Raw genomic sequence first — 16,693 nt, 5'->3', positions numbered from 1 at the left:
GCAATGTTGCCAAGGTTCCAAATTGCTGACAGCTACTACACAGTGCTGAAAGTTACCTTGTGTGTAAAACATTACTGAGCACAATCAGTTTTAAAGGTTGGGGTTTTTGTAAAGGTATTAGTTAAATTACAGTACAATTAAAAGTGCTGTTTCTGATATAGAATGTATACATATGATTAAATATATTTAAATGCAAAGATTAAGTAAGAAAAAAACCTGATATAATGAAGATTTCTACTCTGCTGATAAATTGACTGGATTAGGTTTGACCTGATCTCTTGGAAAAATATTTAACCCTACAGAGATTTAGCTGCTCTAGCATCATACAGATGTTCTGAATATACTTCATAGAGTCTTTATGTAAAAAATCATGATCTGTTCAAATCTTGCTTAGGAGCTTGTCTTTTACTTTAGCTATTATGAATTTCAACTTCATTTTTCAATGTTTTATACACTTACATTCCAAGGATGATTTCATAGCCATGCCAAAAGTTTCAATATGACTGACATTAGGTACTTCCTTTTTTTGAACAGCGTTACGCTTTAGTCAATACTGAGTTATTTTTAAAAACTTAATGATTGTCCAGAGAATTCATGGATGCCCCATCCCTGGAAGTGTTCAAGAACAGGTTGGATGGGGCTTTGAGCAACCTGATCTGGCGAAAGGTGTCCCCACCCATGGCAGGGGGGTGCAAGTAAATGATCTTTAAGATCCCCTCCAACCCAAACCATTCTGTGACTCTACACCTGTGCACTGAATTAGCAATAGTAGACAGTTATGCATATATATAGCAACAGTGAGAGAATCAACCCCCAAAAAGCTTCTGAGAATTGCACCCAAATATAAATCACCATTATTAGGTCTGACTGTTATTTCTGGAAGAGTGAAAAGAAAAATAGAAGATGAGAATAAAAAAAACCCTCTGTGGTACTTCATGTACTCTTCATAGGATGCTAGATCAGCCAACAGAACAAACAGGTTAATTAGTTATACCACAGAATCTTACATGTGGGGAAGAGAATTCTTTGAAGTAGATCTTCTGGAGGAGTACATTAAACCTAAACAAAACTGCACAGCCTTGACATAAGAAATGAGACCTAGACAGTTCCATATAAGGAAACAACACCACCTGATTCCTCTCCTATTCTTGTGGTTATCTCCACTGCATTTCAGCAAGCCTCACGCTGGAGTTTATCACAGAATGTGAGAATGGTTTAGGTTGGAAGGGATCTGCCATGGTCAGGAACACCTTTTGCCAGATCAGGTTGCTCAAAGCCCCATCCAACCCCGCCTTGAACACTGACATAGATGGGGCACCCACAAACTCTCTGTGCAACCTGTTCCAGTGGCTCAACACTCTCACAGTAAGGAATTTCTTCCAAACATCTAATCACAATTTCTCCTCTCTCAGTTTAAAACCATGCCCCCTTGTCTTATCATCATCTGCCTGTGTAAAATTTGCTCGCCCTCTTATTGTTGTAAGTCCTCTTTAGGTAATGGAAGGTTGCTATAAGGTCTCTCCAAAGCCTTTTTTTCTCTAGGCTGAACAACTCCATCTTTCTCAACCCGTCTACTCTGATCATCTCTGTGGCTCTTCCTGGACTTGCTCCAACAAGTCCATGTCCTTCTTATATTGGAGGCCCCTGAGCTGGAAGCAGTACAACCCACACAAAATTAAGACGCCTGCAGCAGAGCCACCATGACAACCTATATATATGAAAGATGATGTAAAAACAAGACTGAAGCTGCAGTAGCTACAAATTTTTAAACCACAACAGACCACTTAGGTTCTATCTTGATGCATATAACAATGAATGCTACTAAGTACAAAACACATAAAACTCTCACCCATTTAAAAAGGAAAACAAAAAAAAACCAAACCAACCAATGAACAAAAGATCTGATGGTAGAAAGTACAAACTGTTTCTGAACAAATACTTTCAGTTAAACTGCAAAAAATAGCAATTTCCTGCCACAAATGCTGCAAGTTTCTGATTCTGGGAAAGAGACATGCAAAAATCTTATAGGTGCTGATCAAATCTCTCTTTAAAAGTTTATGTGTGTGGATGCTACTGTAAAAAAGACAGAAATTCAATTCCAAAACTTCGTATTTAAAGTCTGTTTAAAATTTCACACGTGTAATTTCACAAGCATCCTACCAAAGCAAATTAACATCCTTTCCAAATTTTTGTGTTTCTGCAGCTAAAAAATGAACCTTACCCGTTGATTTTTCTTCAGATTTTAGTGCTTCTGTAGTTTTGTGGTGCACTTCAGCTGTGGAGTCTGTTACCTTGGACTCTGGGCTTTTGGAGCTGCTTTGCTTCGATCCCTCTGCCTCTGAAGATTTTTGGGATAACTGGAGTTGGCTTGTGAATTTTTCATGCTACATGACATTAAATAGAAAAATAAAAAAAAACACACAAACCCTCAAAAAGTGGGAAAACAACACCTATGTTACTAATAACTACACAGTGACAGAAGAACATCCAGGAACTGCACATTGTTACCTTAAGTGCTTCTTCAGGGACTCTCATCTCTCCCCTGACAACAGTAAAAAGATTAGTATGTAGGAAATGATAAGGAAAATACTGAAAAATTTCTGAATGCACAAGAGGATTTTAACAAAAAGTAAGTTGTGCAGACTATTCTGCCACTGGAATGGTGACAGCTTTTACAAATATGCCACTATTAGGACTATCATGTGCTATCATACTCATCAAAGTAAATGCACAACAAAATTATTTAGTACTTGTAAACAGAACACTGAGTTGATACCTTAACGTTGTAATAATGCAAATAATTTTTTCATTCCATACTTGGCTGAAAAATTACTTGTAATCTTATCTACTCATACACAATTGCATATGATAAAAATATTTGTGTATTTGCTTCAAAGAAAATTAATATTTCTTAGTAACACAGAAGATACGCACTAGATTTTAAATTGAAAGTTGAGGTTTCTTGCAGTGAGAGACAAGGAAATGTACTTTATCAACAGTTCAGACCAAGATACAGTTTTCTAGACTCTGAGATATTTTCTAATATAGGCATTTTTGTAGTAATGAGAGAAATAAGTATTTCAAGGTTCCTTCTCAAGTACCATGAGAACCCTTCACTTAACACAACCATACTTTTAACAAGAAAATTCTGTCCCAACACTGCATTTTATGGCAAGGATATCATATCCAAATCTCAATTTATCTTCTAATTTCAGAGTGATGTATGTCTGTTCTGGAATCCTCACATCATTCACAAATGTCTACAGAAAAAAAAAGAGGTCAGAAAAAAATACTGTTAAATTCCAAAATAATAACATCACATAAATAATTTTATAAGAAAGCTTTCAGCACCACAAAATTTATACTGATGATTCAGCAGGGAACTATAAGTGTAAACTGCCACCTGTCTTACAATATATGTCAAAAGAAAGGTTAAACACCAACTGCTAAACAGGTTGCTGACACTACACCAGCCTTGAAAAGTTTCTTCCAAGTTTAATCTTAACAATATTTAGTAAATTGTTGATTAATGTTCCCTCAAATTAGCATCCCTACTTATCATTTTTCTTGTAATCTCCTTTTTCAGTCCCAATTAGCTGTCAGAATTGATTGATCATCATACTTGTAGAGCATTTAGCATTGGATATGAGAGTTCTGAGATAGCTTATTTCTAGTCATTGTCAAAGGACTTAAACCATGGACCCAGTTAGTGCATCTGAGTAATTTTAAAAATCAGCAATAAGAATTCAACATATTGCAACTCTTGAAAGAGTAGATACAAGAATATTTGTAAGCAAAAATAACAAACAGTGATTTGGAGAGGGATTTATGTACCTGAAGGTTTGCCCAATTTCACCAGCCATATCAGTTGGCTGTTACAGGCACTACAGATTATCCATCACTGTGATTTCAAGGTCCAGATTAAACAGAACAGAGAAAAGTAACAAGGAATTTGAAAAACCCTGGTGGTATAAATTCAAGAAAACACCTGAGATATAGAATGACTAATTACAGAGGCAGCAAGGACAAATAACACACATTCAAGTCAAAATGGATCTCAGATACAATTTGGAAGAGCTGGAAAACAATTTTATCTCAGTGGGAAAAAAAATAACTGAACATAAATAGGGCTTAAAATTCAAACCCTAAAGAAAACTGGATAAAGTCATCTACATAGAAGTCTGAATCAGGCACGAGCCTCTGTAAAGAACCAGGGGGAAAAATGGTTTATCCCTTCATCAGAACTTTCCCGTGTCTTTAAAGATTGATTTACCAGCTTAGGAAGGAAGGCTATCATTGTCAGGCCAACTACCCAGGTTGAGAACATCAGCAACACTCGAAATTGCTCGTGGTGACTTCAAATACCAGAAACCAAGGATGATTACACACTAAGGCAGGAGTGGGTGTCAGGACCCGAGAGTGCTCTTCTCACAACTTGCACTTTTGCCATTGGAGGGGATCTTTAAATCTTTAGAGACTTCTCCAAGAACCTGCCACCTCCCAAAGGCAGCTCTCAAAACGACCCTTCTGCTTATCCCAAGTCATACCACTGCTTCTAGTACTCTCCAAATGAGGCTGATTCACTATTACGAAAGCAAAGTGTTTCTTAAACTGAATTTGTTACCTTCAAAGAAAACTGAATTGTGTCAATACCTTATGAGTTCATTCAGTGAGAGAGAAATATAAAAGGATGAAGACAAGCTTTGCAGAGTAGAATATTAAGCTCTCAATTAAATAAATTAGAGATCAAGCTACAAAAAAACCCACACTCAAAACAGTAAACGTAACTCTGTATAACATTTAAGTCACTTTCAGAGATACAGATCCTTGAAGAATCTTTCTAGAGTGGGAGCTGACAAAAAACTTGTGCACAGCACTTGCCTTAAACTATTCCTCAAGGCTCAGTTCAAATCTGCATTAAGAAGCTATAATTTACACTCTAAGCTACTCTCCTCAACATTCTCCCCCGGTTTTCTTGAAATCCTGCCCCTTCTTTTACCTGAAAATAATGTAACAACTGGATTTATAAGAATGCAGTACCTTCCTTGTAAGAAATATGAATAATTAGGTATATGTCAAAAGTTCCGTTTTCTTCAGTGTTACTTCTTCCATCTTATTTTAATATATAAAATGAAGCTTTAATTTAGGGCAAATTTAAGGCAAATGTAATTGTGGATTAGCTGATATGAGACTGTGTGTTATTTTATGAATTATTTATAATTTTTATATTTCCCATAACTGAAGAAAAAATGTACAGTTCATTTTTACTTTTCGTAACTACATGTTATTACCACAGACAGGACATTAAATATCCAGGGTGCCTTTCTAAGGCATGTTTACTATTGATCTGTGCCAATTTTGGGGACTTAGAATATTGCAACTCCACAGGATCACCCAACTTAAGAATTCTAAAACAACATGTACATGTTTTTAAAGAATGAAGCAACTGAAATATGCCATTTTATAAGCACTTTGAAGTTAGGGATGCACACACACAAGAAAAACTTGAATAATTAAGCAAGCCAAGAATCTGAATCTTTGAATGGCTGTCTTTCTCATGCAAATCTAGCATTAAATGAAGTCTGGAAAAACAGAAACAATTTCCTTCCCCAAAATAGTAAGAGGATATTCAATTTTATTTCCTTTTTCTAAGGGAAAATAATGCCTATTTCATAGAAATTATTCTCCACAGGAATAAGAATAAAAGGTATAACTATCTACTGGTTTGCTAGTAAAAATGTTAGTAGTGTTTAATGCATATTTATTTCACTTTAACATTTTGAGGGTCCAGGGCAGGGCAAAACCCATGTGAAGACTATCTTTAAGGCAACCTGAATTGCAGTGAACCAACAAAACTTAGGTCACCTTGCAGATATGTGTGTATGTATGCACTTTTCCTCCCTGGTCAGAGTTCTGAAATTGCACGTGCAGTACACTCAACTCAGAGAACTCCGAAGACAGCGTGTGCATCCACTGACATCCCCATGAATGAGCTGATGGTATACAACAACCAAGTCTCAGTTCCTTTTCCACTGGAGCTTTAAAATCTCACCACATGCTTTGGGTTGCAAGACAGAAGCTAGGTTGAAAAAGCTAGTTACAACGTAAATAAGGAATCCTTTTCCCACTTTTTCCCCTGTTAAATCACTCCATACACATCTTTATATAGTCACATGATTTCTAAAGTTTTATTCTTCAAATAATGAGGGTCAAATATCTTTAGGCCTTCTAAAGTTCGCCAAGCTTTTCACAGTGCAGTCTCAAAACATCAGTGTGAAAGGACTTTGCTATCCTGTAAATATTCCTGAAAAGAATGTTATTCAACAGGGTGATGGATGTTTAATGTTTCTTCTTGTATATTTTTGAGTTCCTAAGTCAAACAAGAAAATATAGTTGAATTCTGTTGATACTAATAAATAATATAAATTATATATTAGCAACTGCACACATTTTCTTCAGAAAAGAGAAATTCTTTCTTCATTTTTGTATGCAATAGAAGAATAAACAGGTCTAGAATAAGTCATGATACACTATCAGAAATAACATTTTACATCATGTAAATCTGATTAAAATTTACTTTTGCTTTATTTTCAAATCTAGATGTCCAGGACAAAAACATCTAGATCTAGAAGTCCAGGATAAAGACTGCTGTAGCCTTTTCACTGAACTGTGAATCAACTATGCACATCAGAAGATTCAGGTATTAGGGCATCAGGTGCAATTACAGTTCAGCTCGTGAAGTTATTTAAGACTCATAAGACTCAAATGCATTGGTAGTAGCCATCTCCCCTTAAACTCTGAATTATTTTGAGTGCTTAAACAGCATTACACCAGGAATGGACTAGTCCTACATACTAAGAAAATCTTATCTTTTGATGAAGTATACAAAATAAGAAAAAGCAAAAGCTGCTGAAGCACTAGACGAGGCATTTGGTTGTGGTGTTCTCAGTGGAAACAGCAGACAGACTAAAAGTATTATTGCCTATTAAGCAGTTCACCACATGGTACTGAGGCATTGCACACACTGTTCTGTCACACAGTTAAGTAGGGAGTTACAAAAATAATGTGTTTTCTCTCTTAATCTGAAACCAGGTAGGCAGAGATATGTAAGAAAAGCACAGTGGGAAAGCATTAGTAAGGAAAGTACTGTAAAGACAAAGAGTAAGAACTGAACTCCTAAGACTTAATATTCCTTGTCCTAAAACTGTGGGAAGAAAGAGTTCCTTTGATGTCTCTGAGTAAACAGTTCAAGAGCAACTGAAGTTTCACCTCAAACTTGAGAATTAGTCAAATCAAGCAAAGTAAATCACTGAAAGCTTTATCAGAGGCAAAAAAGATGAATGAAGGCCTTTTAAAATATATTAAATTCCAGTTTTGTGACAAGGCAACGAAAATCTGAAGGTATGCCTATTGACTACAGGAGTTAGAAAACTAGGGAATAAAATTAAATGGTTCAGCAAAAAATCTCTATGTGCTGAATTTATTTTTCATCACTGCCTTGAAACAGTGCACCGACTTTGAAAACACAGAGGTATATTAAATATTTAAGGACCAAAGCCCTTGTATGTCTACAACTGTTCAAAAGATATAGCTCTTCAGATTATAGTAGTTTCACATGCAGTTGAGACTCTGACTCCTTGGAAGGTTGCGTTAGTTACCTTAAAGTAAGAAAAGTTAATAGAGACAGACTGACAGGAGTTTTATTTTGAAATGCACTTCAAGATGAAAAGGTAGTAACTTGGGATTTCTTCATCTATTTTTTTAAGTATTTGAAAAAGCTATTCACTATTAGTAGCTTTCTAAATATTCATTCAAATAAGCAATCACAGAGGAACTCATGATTTTATTCTGTACACATTCAAGACACAGCAAAACGTTTAAAGTTAACAACCACAACCAGTGCAAATGAACAGTTCATAAAGAAGTTTCTTAAGGGCTACAAAAATATGACAGTTACTACATTTTAATTATCTACTGTAATATCAAAAACTTTTATAAAAACTGATGCTTACCTAGACTGTTGCATACACAATTCCTAGAAAAGCCTTAAAATGTAAAAGGCCATATGAAACTTTACTTTTTGTTGGTTTTTTTCCTGTATTAGTCTACAATCACTTGACAGAAATTAATCATAGACATTTTAACCAAAATTAGTCTGAAAAACTAAATGTAAATACAGAATTAGTTAAATACATTTACATACAACATGGTTATTGCATACGTAATGTTTTTCCTACATGGAGTACAGTTAAATACTCTTTTCTGTATTATAACAGGAGAAAAAAAAGGAGCAGCATATGAAATAAAACCCATATATTAATCAGACATTTTAGAGATTAAAATGGTTTTTTAAATCCATTTGTTTAAATGTGTTTTTTTAAGTATATTCAAGATTTTAAGTATGTTAAAGATTTTTTTCCTACAATTCTGAAATACATAGTATAACATATTCCTTGTTATTGTTCCTATTTTTTTTCCTATTGCCAGGACCCTCTTATTAATGGACTTAACTGCAGCCCTTTAAAAAACCCTGCAAAGACTACATTTTGCTTCTGAATGTTCCCCCATTTCCAATCTTACATTAAAAAGATATTAATGTACAATTAATAACTGCTTGAAGAAATTTCAAATCAAACATACAGAAGACCACAGGGGACTTTCAATTTCTGATGTTGACTTACCCCATTCAAGCTGCCCAAATCCTTCACCAAGTGTTCATCCGTAGAGGCATCATAGTTAAGCACAGCATGTTGCTTGTCCACACTCCGTGACTAAATATATTTATTAAAAAATAAGGTATGAAGAAAATAGCATTAATGGCTGTTTCTTAGAGCAGTGTGATTATTTTCTTTCTACATAGCACATTTATTGAAATTATATAAAAAAGTTAGTCCCACATATGAAAAAAGTCATTCTCCAACCCAACTCTGGGTGACCATAGCAGAATCGCAAAATTATTTCAGAATAATTACTTTCTTAATGTTTCTCAAATCCAAGTCAGATCCAGTTATATCTTCTCCAAAGTTTTTTTTTCCCAGTTCAACATAGCACCATCAGTTTTTAATCTAACATCATCATCTTCACCTTTATTCCCCTCTCTCAACTACATGCATCTTTCAAAACACGACTGTGATTCTAGGCTGTTGCTGTTCTCTCTGAAACACACCATTTCCTGTCACACATCTGGGATAATTACTATAACGTGCAAGCATTCAAATTTTTCTCCTTGATCTCAGTTTCCTGAGCCAATTAGTGATAGCCTCTTCACTAAATATCGGAGCAGTTCCTGAATTACTATTCCCATCAGTTCTGATTTTCTCCATCCTTCCTTAAGCACTTCAGTATCTATTTATTTATTTATTTAATGAATCCAAACATCAACCCACAGATGAGGAACAATCCTCGTTACTATTTCCTCCAAGACCACCACCTCCTTAACACTTCACGTCCCTCTTTCAGCACTTGCTCATGGCCAAGTGTTGGCAGCCTAAGCTGCTGATGGCAAGCAAGGAAGAGGTGGAGCTGGATGTATGCGTCCTTCACAAATGCATGTGTTGGCACCTTGACATCTACAACAGTTCCCAAGTGAATGGAGCCCACAGCTCATCTTCTACAGCTGTGCATGCTTGATCTCAGTCTGATGGCATAGTTTCCTACAGCATTCTTTCTTGTTTGCATCTTCTATCCTTGCTACTCAACTCATTGTACAATGATATTGCACAGAGAATGGTACATTTTTGTTCGAGACTTCTGTGATTGTTTTGTACAAGCACCTGCAGTGTGTCAGTTCTAGGAGTTCCAGGTTGCCAGTGCATGAGCCAGTTCAAGGCATACAATTAGTACTCATTAAGGAAATGCTTTTACCTTCTCATAATTCCACGTTTATCACCTCATTCCTTCTCCATTTCTTGAGACTTGCTACTATTACTTTCCTTATTTGTTTTCAATTTAATTTCTCATTCTTCCTTTCCATACCATCTTTTGACTGCTCTGCTTTCTTCTCAAAGAAGCAAAATCAGTCTTCTTTTGTTTACACTTTCTATTTTAGATTTTTCATTTCAGCCAATTTGCTCTGCATTCTTGAGAGGTATAATGGGAAAGGGGGAGGGAAGCAGGATATCAAGGGGGAGGGGAGAATCAAGGAAGAGATAGACAAATGAACAAGTTCCCTGCCAATATAAGCTGCACTGATATACTACATCAGTTGAGTGTTTTTAATGGCATATGGCAATATGACAGTATAGTTCATTTTCTACTAACTTAGTAACCTTTCAAGTGAAAACAAGCTAGCTCAATACAATCAAATTCACTTCTGTGGGTGTTCTCCTGACTCTACAATGTCAAGAAGAGATTTTTTTTTACACTCAAGTGATGCAGCAATACATCAAGAATTACCTGGGCTACCTGGCAATTGCCTATTGCTACCTGGGCTCTTGATAAAAAATCTGAACTTCTTTCAGTGTTGTTATTCAAATACATACTGCATTAATAGTAATTTATTTTATTATCTGCATGTGCTATGTCCTAAGAAAAATAATTTAAAACAGAAACGACAAAGAAAGATCCTTACTTCTGTCCCATCTTCTGAAATGTTAAGAATGATTAGTCAAGTCTGTGGCTTTTAGAGAAACACTTGAAACTCTGTAGAACTTCTCAGGTTGAGATTACTGGCGTATAATTGGACACATTTTTATTAATTGCAGCTGATCTTTACAGGTACAAAGACTGTGCAAATCTTTCAAATGCCATTTTTCTTTTGGATTTGTTACTGCAGCCTTCCATTCAAATTTAAGGACTATCAGAATTACTTCTTATAAGACTGTGGTGCTTTGGCTGGCAGCTAAGTGCCACACAGCTGCTCACTCACTCTCCCCTGCCCCACTGGGATATAAGATAGAACAGGAAGAGCAAAAGCAAAAAAGCTCATGGGTCAAGTATAAGCAGTGAAGGAAACAGGAAGAGGAAAGAAGAAATAAAACAAACCAAGTGTTGCAAAGGCAATCACTCATTACCTCCCACAGGCAGCCCAATGTCCAGATAGAATTTGAGCAGTGGGTACCTTCCCCAGAGCCCCCCTCCCTCAGTTTTTATTGAGAAGCATGGCATTATAGGGCAGAGAATATCCCTTGGGTCAGTTTAGGTCAGCTGTCCTCACTGTGTTCCCTCTCCACTTCTTGTGCAACTCCCCACATCTGAGGCACTGGAACAGGTTGCTCAGGGAAGTTGTGGATGCCCCATCCCTGGAAGTTTTCAAGGCCAGGTTGGATGGGGCTCTGAGCAACCTGGTCTAATGGAAGGTGGCCCTGCCCATGGCAGGGGGATTGGAATGAGATGCTCTTTAAGCATCTCTTCCAAACCAAACCATTCTCTCTGATTTGGGGAACAGTGCAAGAGAGAATGCCTTGAAACTGTGCACACGTGTTCAGCAATAGCTAAAGAATAACAAAAAATCACAGAATAACTGTGTTAAGATACTCTTCAATTCAATCCAGACTACTAATAAAATATTCAGAATACAGAAAATAAATGCAGTCCTCTTTGCAAATAATTATGACATTGTGAATAGTGTAGATATTTTTATTTCTTGGAGGTGATTTTCCCATCAAGATGCAAAATTTCTAAACATAATGGTGAAAGAAAATGTGGTATTTATCCACAAGCTAGCTGCACTGGAGCAGCTAGTTAAACACAAAGACTTCTCACTATGTTTGAACGTATTTACAAATTAACACATTTAAAGTAAATCTGTATTCCCAGATGTAAACCAAACCTCTTCGAACAACAGAGTTAGGTACAGATATGAGGTCTACCAAGCATGCAATGGAGTTGAAATGCTTTTTATTACAGCTTTTATAACATGTTTTCTCTAAAGCAATTATGAATAAAAGCATTAAATTCTGCTTGCTTTATCATGCATTGTCCACATGCTTTGCAGTAAGAGAACAACCAAGTTGTCAAGAGTGGAAAGGAAGGTCCTACACAAAGAGCTACACACACAGAACAAGAACACATTATAAGCTTCTCTTTTGGTGGGTTCCCCCCCCGAAGCACTGTGTGGTGTTACAGTCATGCTGGCATGTAGACCTAACATAACAGCAGGCTAAAGAGAATATTCTTGGAAATCACTGGGCCCCTTGATTCTTTTTACTAACTCTGAAGTCAATACACAACAAATAACATTTGTAAATAACTATTCATAACATTAATCAAAGAGGCAGCTACCTTTGAAGGTGAAGTTTCGTAACACAATAAATGTTTCACTCTAAGGACTAATCAACCACAGATGGCATAGCAGAGAGAGAAGACAGAAAACAGTTCCTTATTCAGAGACAACAACCCTTTAAAACAAACTACTAGTAAAATAGAAGTATTTTTTTATTATACCCTACTCAGCAGGAACCAGTGGGTGGGGTTTTTGGTTGCTTTTCTTGTGTTGTTGTTTGGGATGTTGGTGGGTTTCCCTTTGTGTTTGTCATTTGTTTTGTTGTGTTTTTTTAATATTTCCCATATAAATCACCAAGACATCATCCTGCCTATCTTTAAAGAGAAATCAAGAGTATTTTCAACTGCTTTCTAACATCATCAATAAAACCTCTGGATGCCTTCTGAGGCTGAGAGTCAAATGCAGTTTTACTAGAGATATTACATTCTGAGTAATACACATAAAATTAGGTCTCTAGGCACTTCATTTGCAAGTAAGATTCTAATTTGGCCATTAATGGCTGCATATGCAACTTTTGGGAACAAAAAATCCAAAAGAAAGTATTTTATAGAAGGGCTGGAAGGGTTGAGAATATTAGTTTTTAAGTTCAATCTTAAGAGCTCTACAGAAAACAAAAGAATTTCAGAAGAAAGTCTCAAAATATTACCATTAGCCATTCAAAAAAGCGTATTTTAGAAAAAGGCAGCTCAGAGGACAGCTTTGATAGGGCAAAGTGCATGCAATGTGGCTACATAACAACGCAGTTATACACACCTGAAGTTCTGCATACTGAGCCTCAAAGTTCAGGAAGCTACTGAAATATCAAGCTATTTTGACTTGTATATTTACGGTTCCACTGAAACTGAGTCATTCAACTTCCTCAGAGATAGAGAAATACTCTTCTCCACTAATTTCATTTTCCTTTGTGTAACACAATCAGGGCACGAGGATAGAGTTACATCACATCATGTGACTAAATTAGATTACAAGTTGCAGAAAAAGAGAGCTCTTTTCAAAAGCGTCCAGAGCACTTAACACTGTTACTTTTTATGGAACACAGAGTACTTACTGTACTTATAATATTGTGAAATTTATTTCATCTTCTATTCTTGCATTCTGTATGTGACTTACACAAAGAAAATGTGATTCTCCACACTTCAAAGGTAACTGTATGGTTGATGGCAATATATTTAAACTAAATTTTTTTTCTATGGACAGAAAAAATTCAGAGAAACTGCTCCCAACAACATCTGGGGAATTTATTTTTTAAAAGAAACACATGAAATTGGTGCATTAAGTTCACGATTTGAGCAGTTGCACATGGAAGGCTGATGCAATTACCTGTAACATCAGCTCACAGTCATCCCTTCCAACAAAAATCATTTCTCGTGGCAGCCTATGTCGGGTGCCTCCACTGCTCACCAAAAACCAGGATGTTAAGCTCATTTTCTGCTTAGCTGATAAATCCCTGGCACAGTTACGTCATCCTGCAGTGAGAAAGAAAGAGAGACAGAGAAATTCATTTTAGTTATTTTTAGCTCCAGTTTCTGCTCAGCAAACACTGTGAGCAGAATACAAAAAGCCTCTGAAAATACAGCATTCTCAGTAACATGTACCGAATCCAGCAATCACAGGAAGCGACAGGCTTCAGATTTACATATTCTCAGGCTCTGCTTCATGCAAGTAGGCAAATTTAATTGGTAACCTTCTGCAAAAGGAACAAGCAGCTAGCTAATGCCAAAGTCATATGTCAAGTTGTCAGAAAGCTTTTAGCATTTGACTGCTTATTATCAAGATAATTGCTACATTAATGCTTTACTACCACAATCAATAAACAGTGTGGCCAACATTCACAAAATACAGCAACTAACTTGCATCTGTGTCATTACATTTTCCTGTAAAAAAGAACTACCTCATTTGGCTTTAAACTCAAGTCCTCTGTACAGCACCAAATGAAAGCTTAAATTAAAGGAACTTTTGCTTCTTATTAACCTCAGATTTTTCTCAATAAAACTTATAGCTTGGAAATTTCACAGTGCCCATTTAGTACTGCAAACAAAGCAGAGGAAAATGAAAAAATCAGAAGTTATCTCTAAGTGAAACATACGAAAAAAGTATTCCTATAAAATTTCATCTTAATTTTCCAGTAAAAACTCAACACACTACATACTTACACAGGAAATAAAATACATAACAAAACAAAAATTGAAAACCAGATAAAATCTTTCATGGAAAATTTCTTCACATAGTATGACCTACTTGAAGCCAGACAAAAATATGATTAAAGCTCTCTTCAGAGTATTTCAATGGCTTATAGTTGGAAAAACCTTTAAGGAGTATTCCAAATGTCTCTTAAAGAAAATGCAAGCCGAAGCAATTATTTCATTCATTCATAACCACTCTGCACTCATTAAAAGAGAGGCTAAAGAAAATCAAAAGCAACCAGCCTGGATTTCTTGCAGTACCAAAGAGCTGGTATTTCTCTTCTCTTTTATTTATATGTCATTTAGTGAATTTATGCAAGATTAGCAAATGTAAGTAGACATAAGCCTGTAGTGAACTTGAGCATAATCTGCATAATAACAAGAATTCAGCGAGGTCCCCAAAATCACGACTAACATGGAAGCAGTGAGGAAGATGACGCTGTTGTGTTGGACAAACTACAATCAAGAAGAGACACCACAAGTTACTAAAACTTATATAGAGGACTGAGTTAAGTCAAGAGTGCATGTGAAATGACAAAGCAGATATTTACAAAACAGTAAGTCAAAAGCACACCATGGCAGGTGCTAAAATGTACCAGCAGAGTTGTTAACAGAATTAAAAAAAAAAACAACTGCAATTCACACGGAAGATTTTAAATGATTTAATGTGCTAAAGAGTTACTTAATAAAAAAGTAAATATGTATTGCAACAAAGTGTTCCCTCCTGTAATGATACCTATGATAGGATTATCTTTCCACAACTGTACCACAACACATTTTTCAAGTGAAACTTATGTCTACTTAATGTTATCCACCTCAATCAAGGAAGTGATATAGCATCTCTAAAACACTTTATTCCTTGAAACTATAAAGATTAAAAATTACACCTACAATAAGAACTTGCTGAAATACAACTCAAAGAGATCTAGTTACCAAATAAGTGTTTTAATAATTAAAATAGTTTATTCAGCACCTTTGAAGGAAATTAATATTTGTATTTTTAATTTAAGTTAGTTTAAAACAAGAAGATAAACTGGGTCAATCAAATTACATTTTTCCATTTCCTTTAAGAAAGGAAAAGGAAGTATCAAAAATGGCCAGCCTAGGTTGCAGTTTTTAACAAGTAAATTAAACGGATGTTTGACAGCAAGCAAGCTGTTCAATATCAAAGCTCCTCATTGTGTTTATATTTTACTACCTTTTAAAATCTCCCATCTGTTTATCATAACATTTGCACCATTTGGCCTTCCTGTTCTAATTGGAATTCCATACGAAAACCTCCAAGAAGATATAAAAAAATTAGAAAATTAGAAGAATTTCTTAGTCAAAGACTATGTTTTAGTTTACACAGGTAGACTGTCTATAAAGGAGAAAAACTATTTTTATTTATAAAACAGACAAGTAGGTCAGTAACTAGAGCTAGGGAGGAAAAAAAACCAAACCCAAACTTCCCACAAATGATAAAGCCTGACAACAAACAGAGTAAATTAAGCTATCTGAAATAACTCTAAAAAATGTATCATACAGAGTAATCATTGCCACACAGCCTGGCAGCACACTTGTAGTTAAAAGGCCATCACCATTTCTATTGAACTTAATAATGTTGTTCTTTTCAAACAGTGCTGTCTCAACTGCGATGAACCATCAACCCAGATACATATTTTATTTTAAAGTATACTTTAGAATAAACCAATGCCTTTGATCAAAGCTATGCTGAGATCTGCATAGCAAAACTGGCTGAAAACAGGATACAGTAGCAACAGTTGCTTAATATCAGAACAAAAAAAGTGCATTAAAAATTGGATATGGAAGTGCACACTTATGAGTTATATAGACAGCACATGGACAAGTACATTGCACCCCAAAAACTTCATGAAAGCTTGCAGTACTTTGAATGCACTACTGTGTTAAGTACTCTGGCTGGAGTATTCTGAACAATACAAAGGTGAAAGATGCTTCACTGTTTAGGAGATACAAAAGTAAATTACTATATGACAGATGCAAAATCATCAGAAGAAGTGGCTCTTTGCACAGTGTAAATTTATGTCATGATAATTCTTCCAGTGAAATGTTATGGATACTAAAAGGTTACACAGAGTTCAAAAAGCCATTTTTTTCTTTCATGAATGCTTATTATCATGCCTGGTAAATGGACTGACCCCTCTAACAGCTCAGGAACAGCATGTGCTGTGTATTTTGAAAGGCTGGGAATATACTCTAGTGAGGTTTCGCTATTGTCCCACTCAATAACCTCTCTTCCTTACCTACCCTTTGTTTACACAGAACA

General features: G+C 35.7%; 1 protein-coding gene across 8 annotated transcripts in view; it reads right to left on the bottom strand.

The window, feature by feature from the left end:
• CEP170 (centrosomal protein 170) overlaps positions 1 to 16,693 on the bottom strand; it is a 99,931-nt gene that overhangs the window by 61,916 nt on the left and 21,322 nt on the right. For all 8 annotated transcript variants that reach the window (XM_050315186.1, XM_050315188.1, XM_050315182.1 and 5 more), the window contains exons 2-6: positions 13,544 to 13,689; positions 8,682 to 8,771; positions 3,182 to 3,260; positions 2,509 to 2,567; positions 2,222 to 2,384 (exon numbers count right to left, since the gene is read on the bottom strand). In XM_050315186.1, coding sequence (XP_050171143.1) covers positions 2,222 to 2,384; positions 2,509 to 2,567; positions 3,182 to 3,260; positions 8,682 to 8,771; positions 13,544 to 13,648 — 496 coding nt within the window. In that variant the 5' untranslated portion in view covers positions 13,649 to 13,689. The remainder of the gene's footprint in view (positions 1 to 2,221; positions 2,385 to 2,508; positions 2,568 to 3,181; positions 3,261 to 8,681; positions 8,772 to 13,543; positions 13,690 to 16,693) is intronic.

Source organism: Myiozetetes cayanensis, unplaced genomic scaffold, assembly GCF_022539395.1.
Source record: "Myiozetetes cayanensis isolate MyiCay16 unplaced genomic scaffold, myiCay2020 scf2-11, whole genome shotgun sequence".
Taxonomy (NCBI): Eukaryota; Metazoa; Chordata; class Aves; order Passeriformes; family Tyrannidae; genus Myiozetetes; species Myiozetetes cayanensis.
The sequence above is the reverse complement of the archived record's forward strand: the minus strand, read 5'-3'. Positions and strand labels throughout refer to the sequence as shown.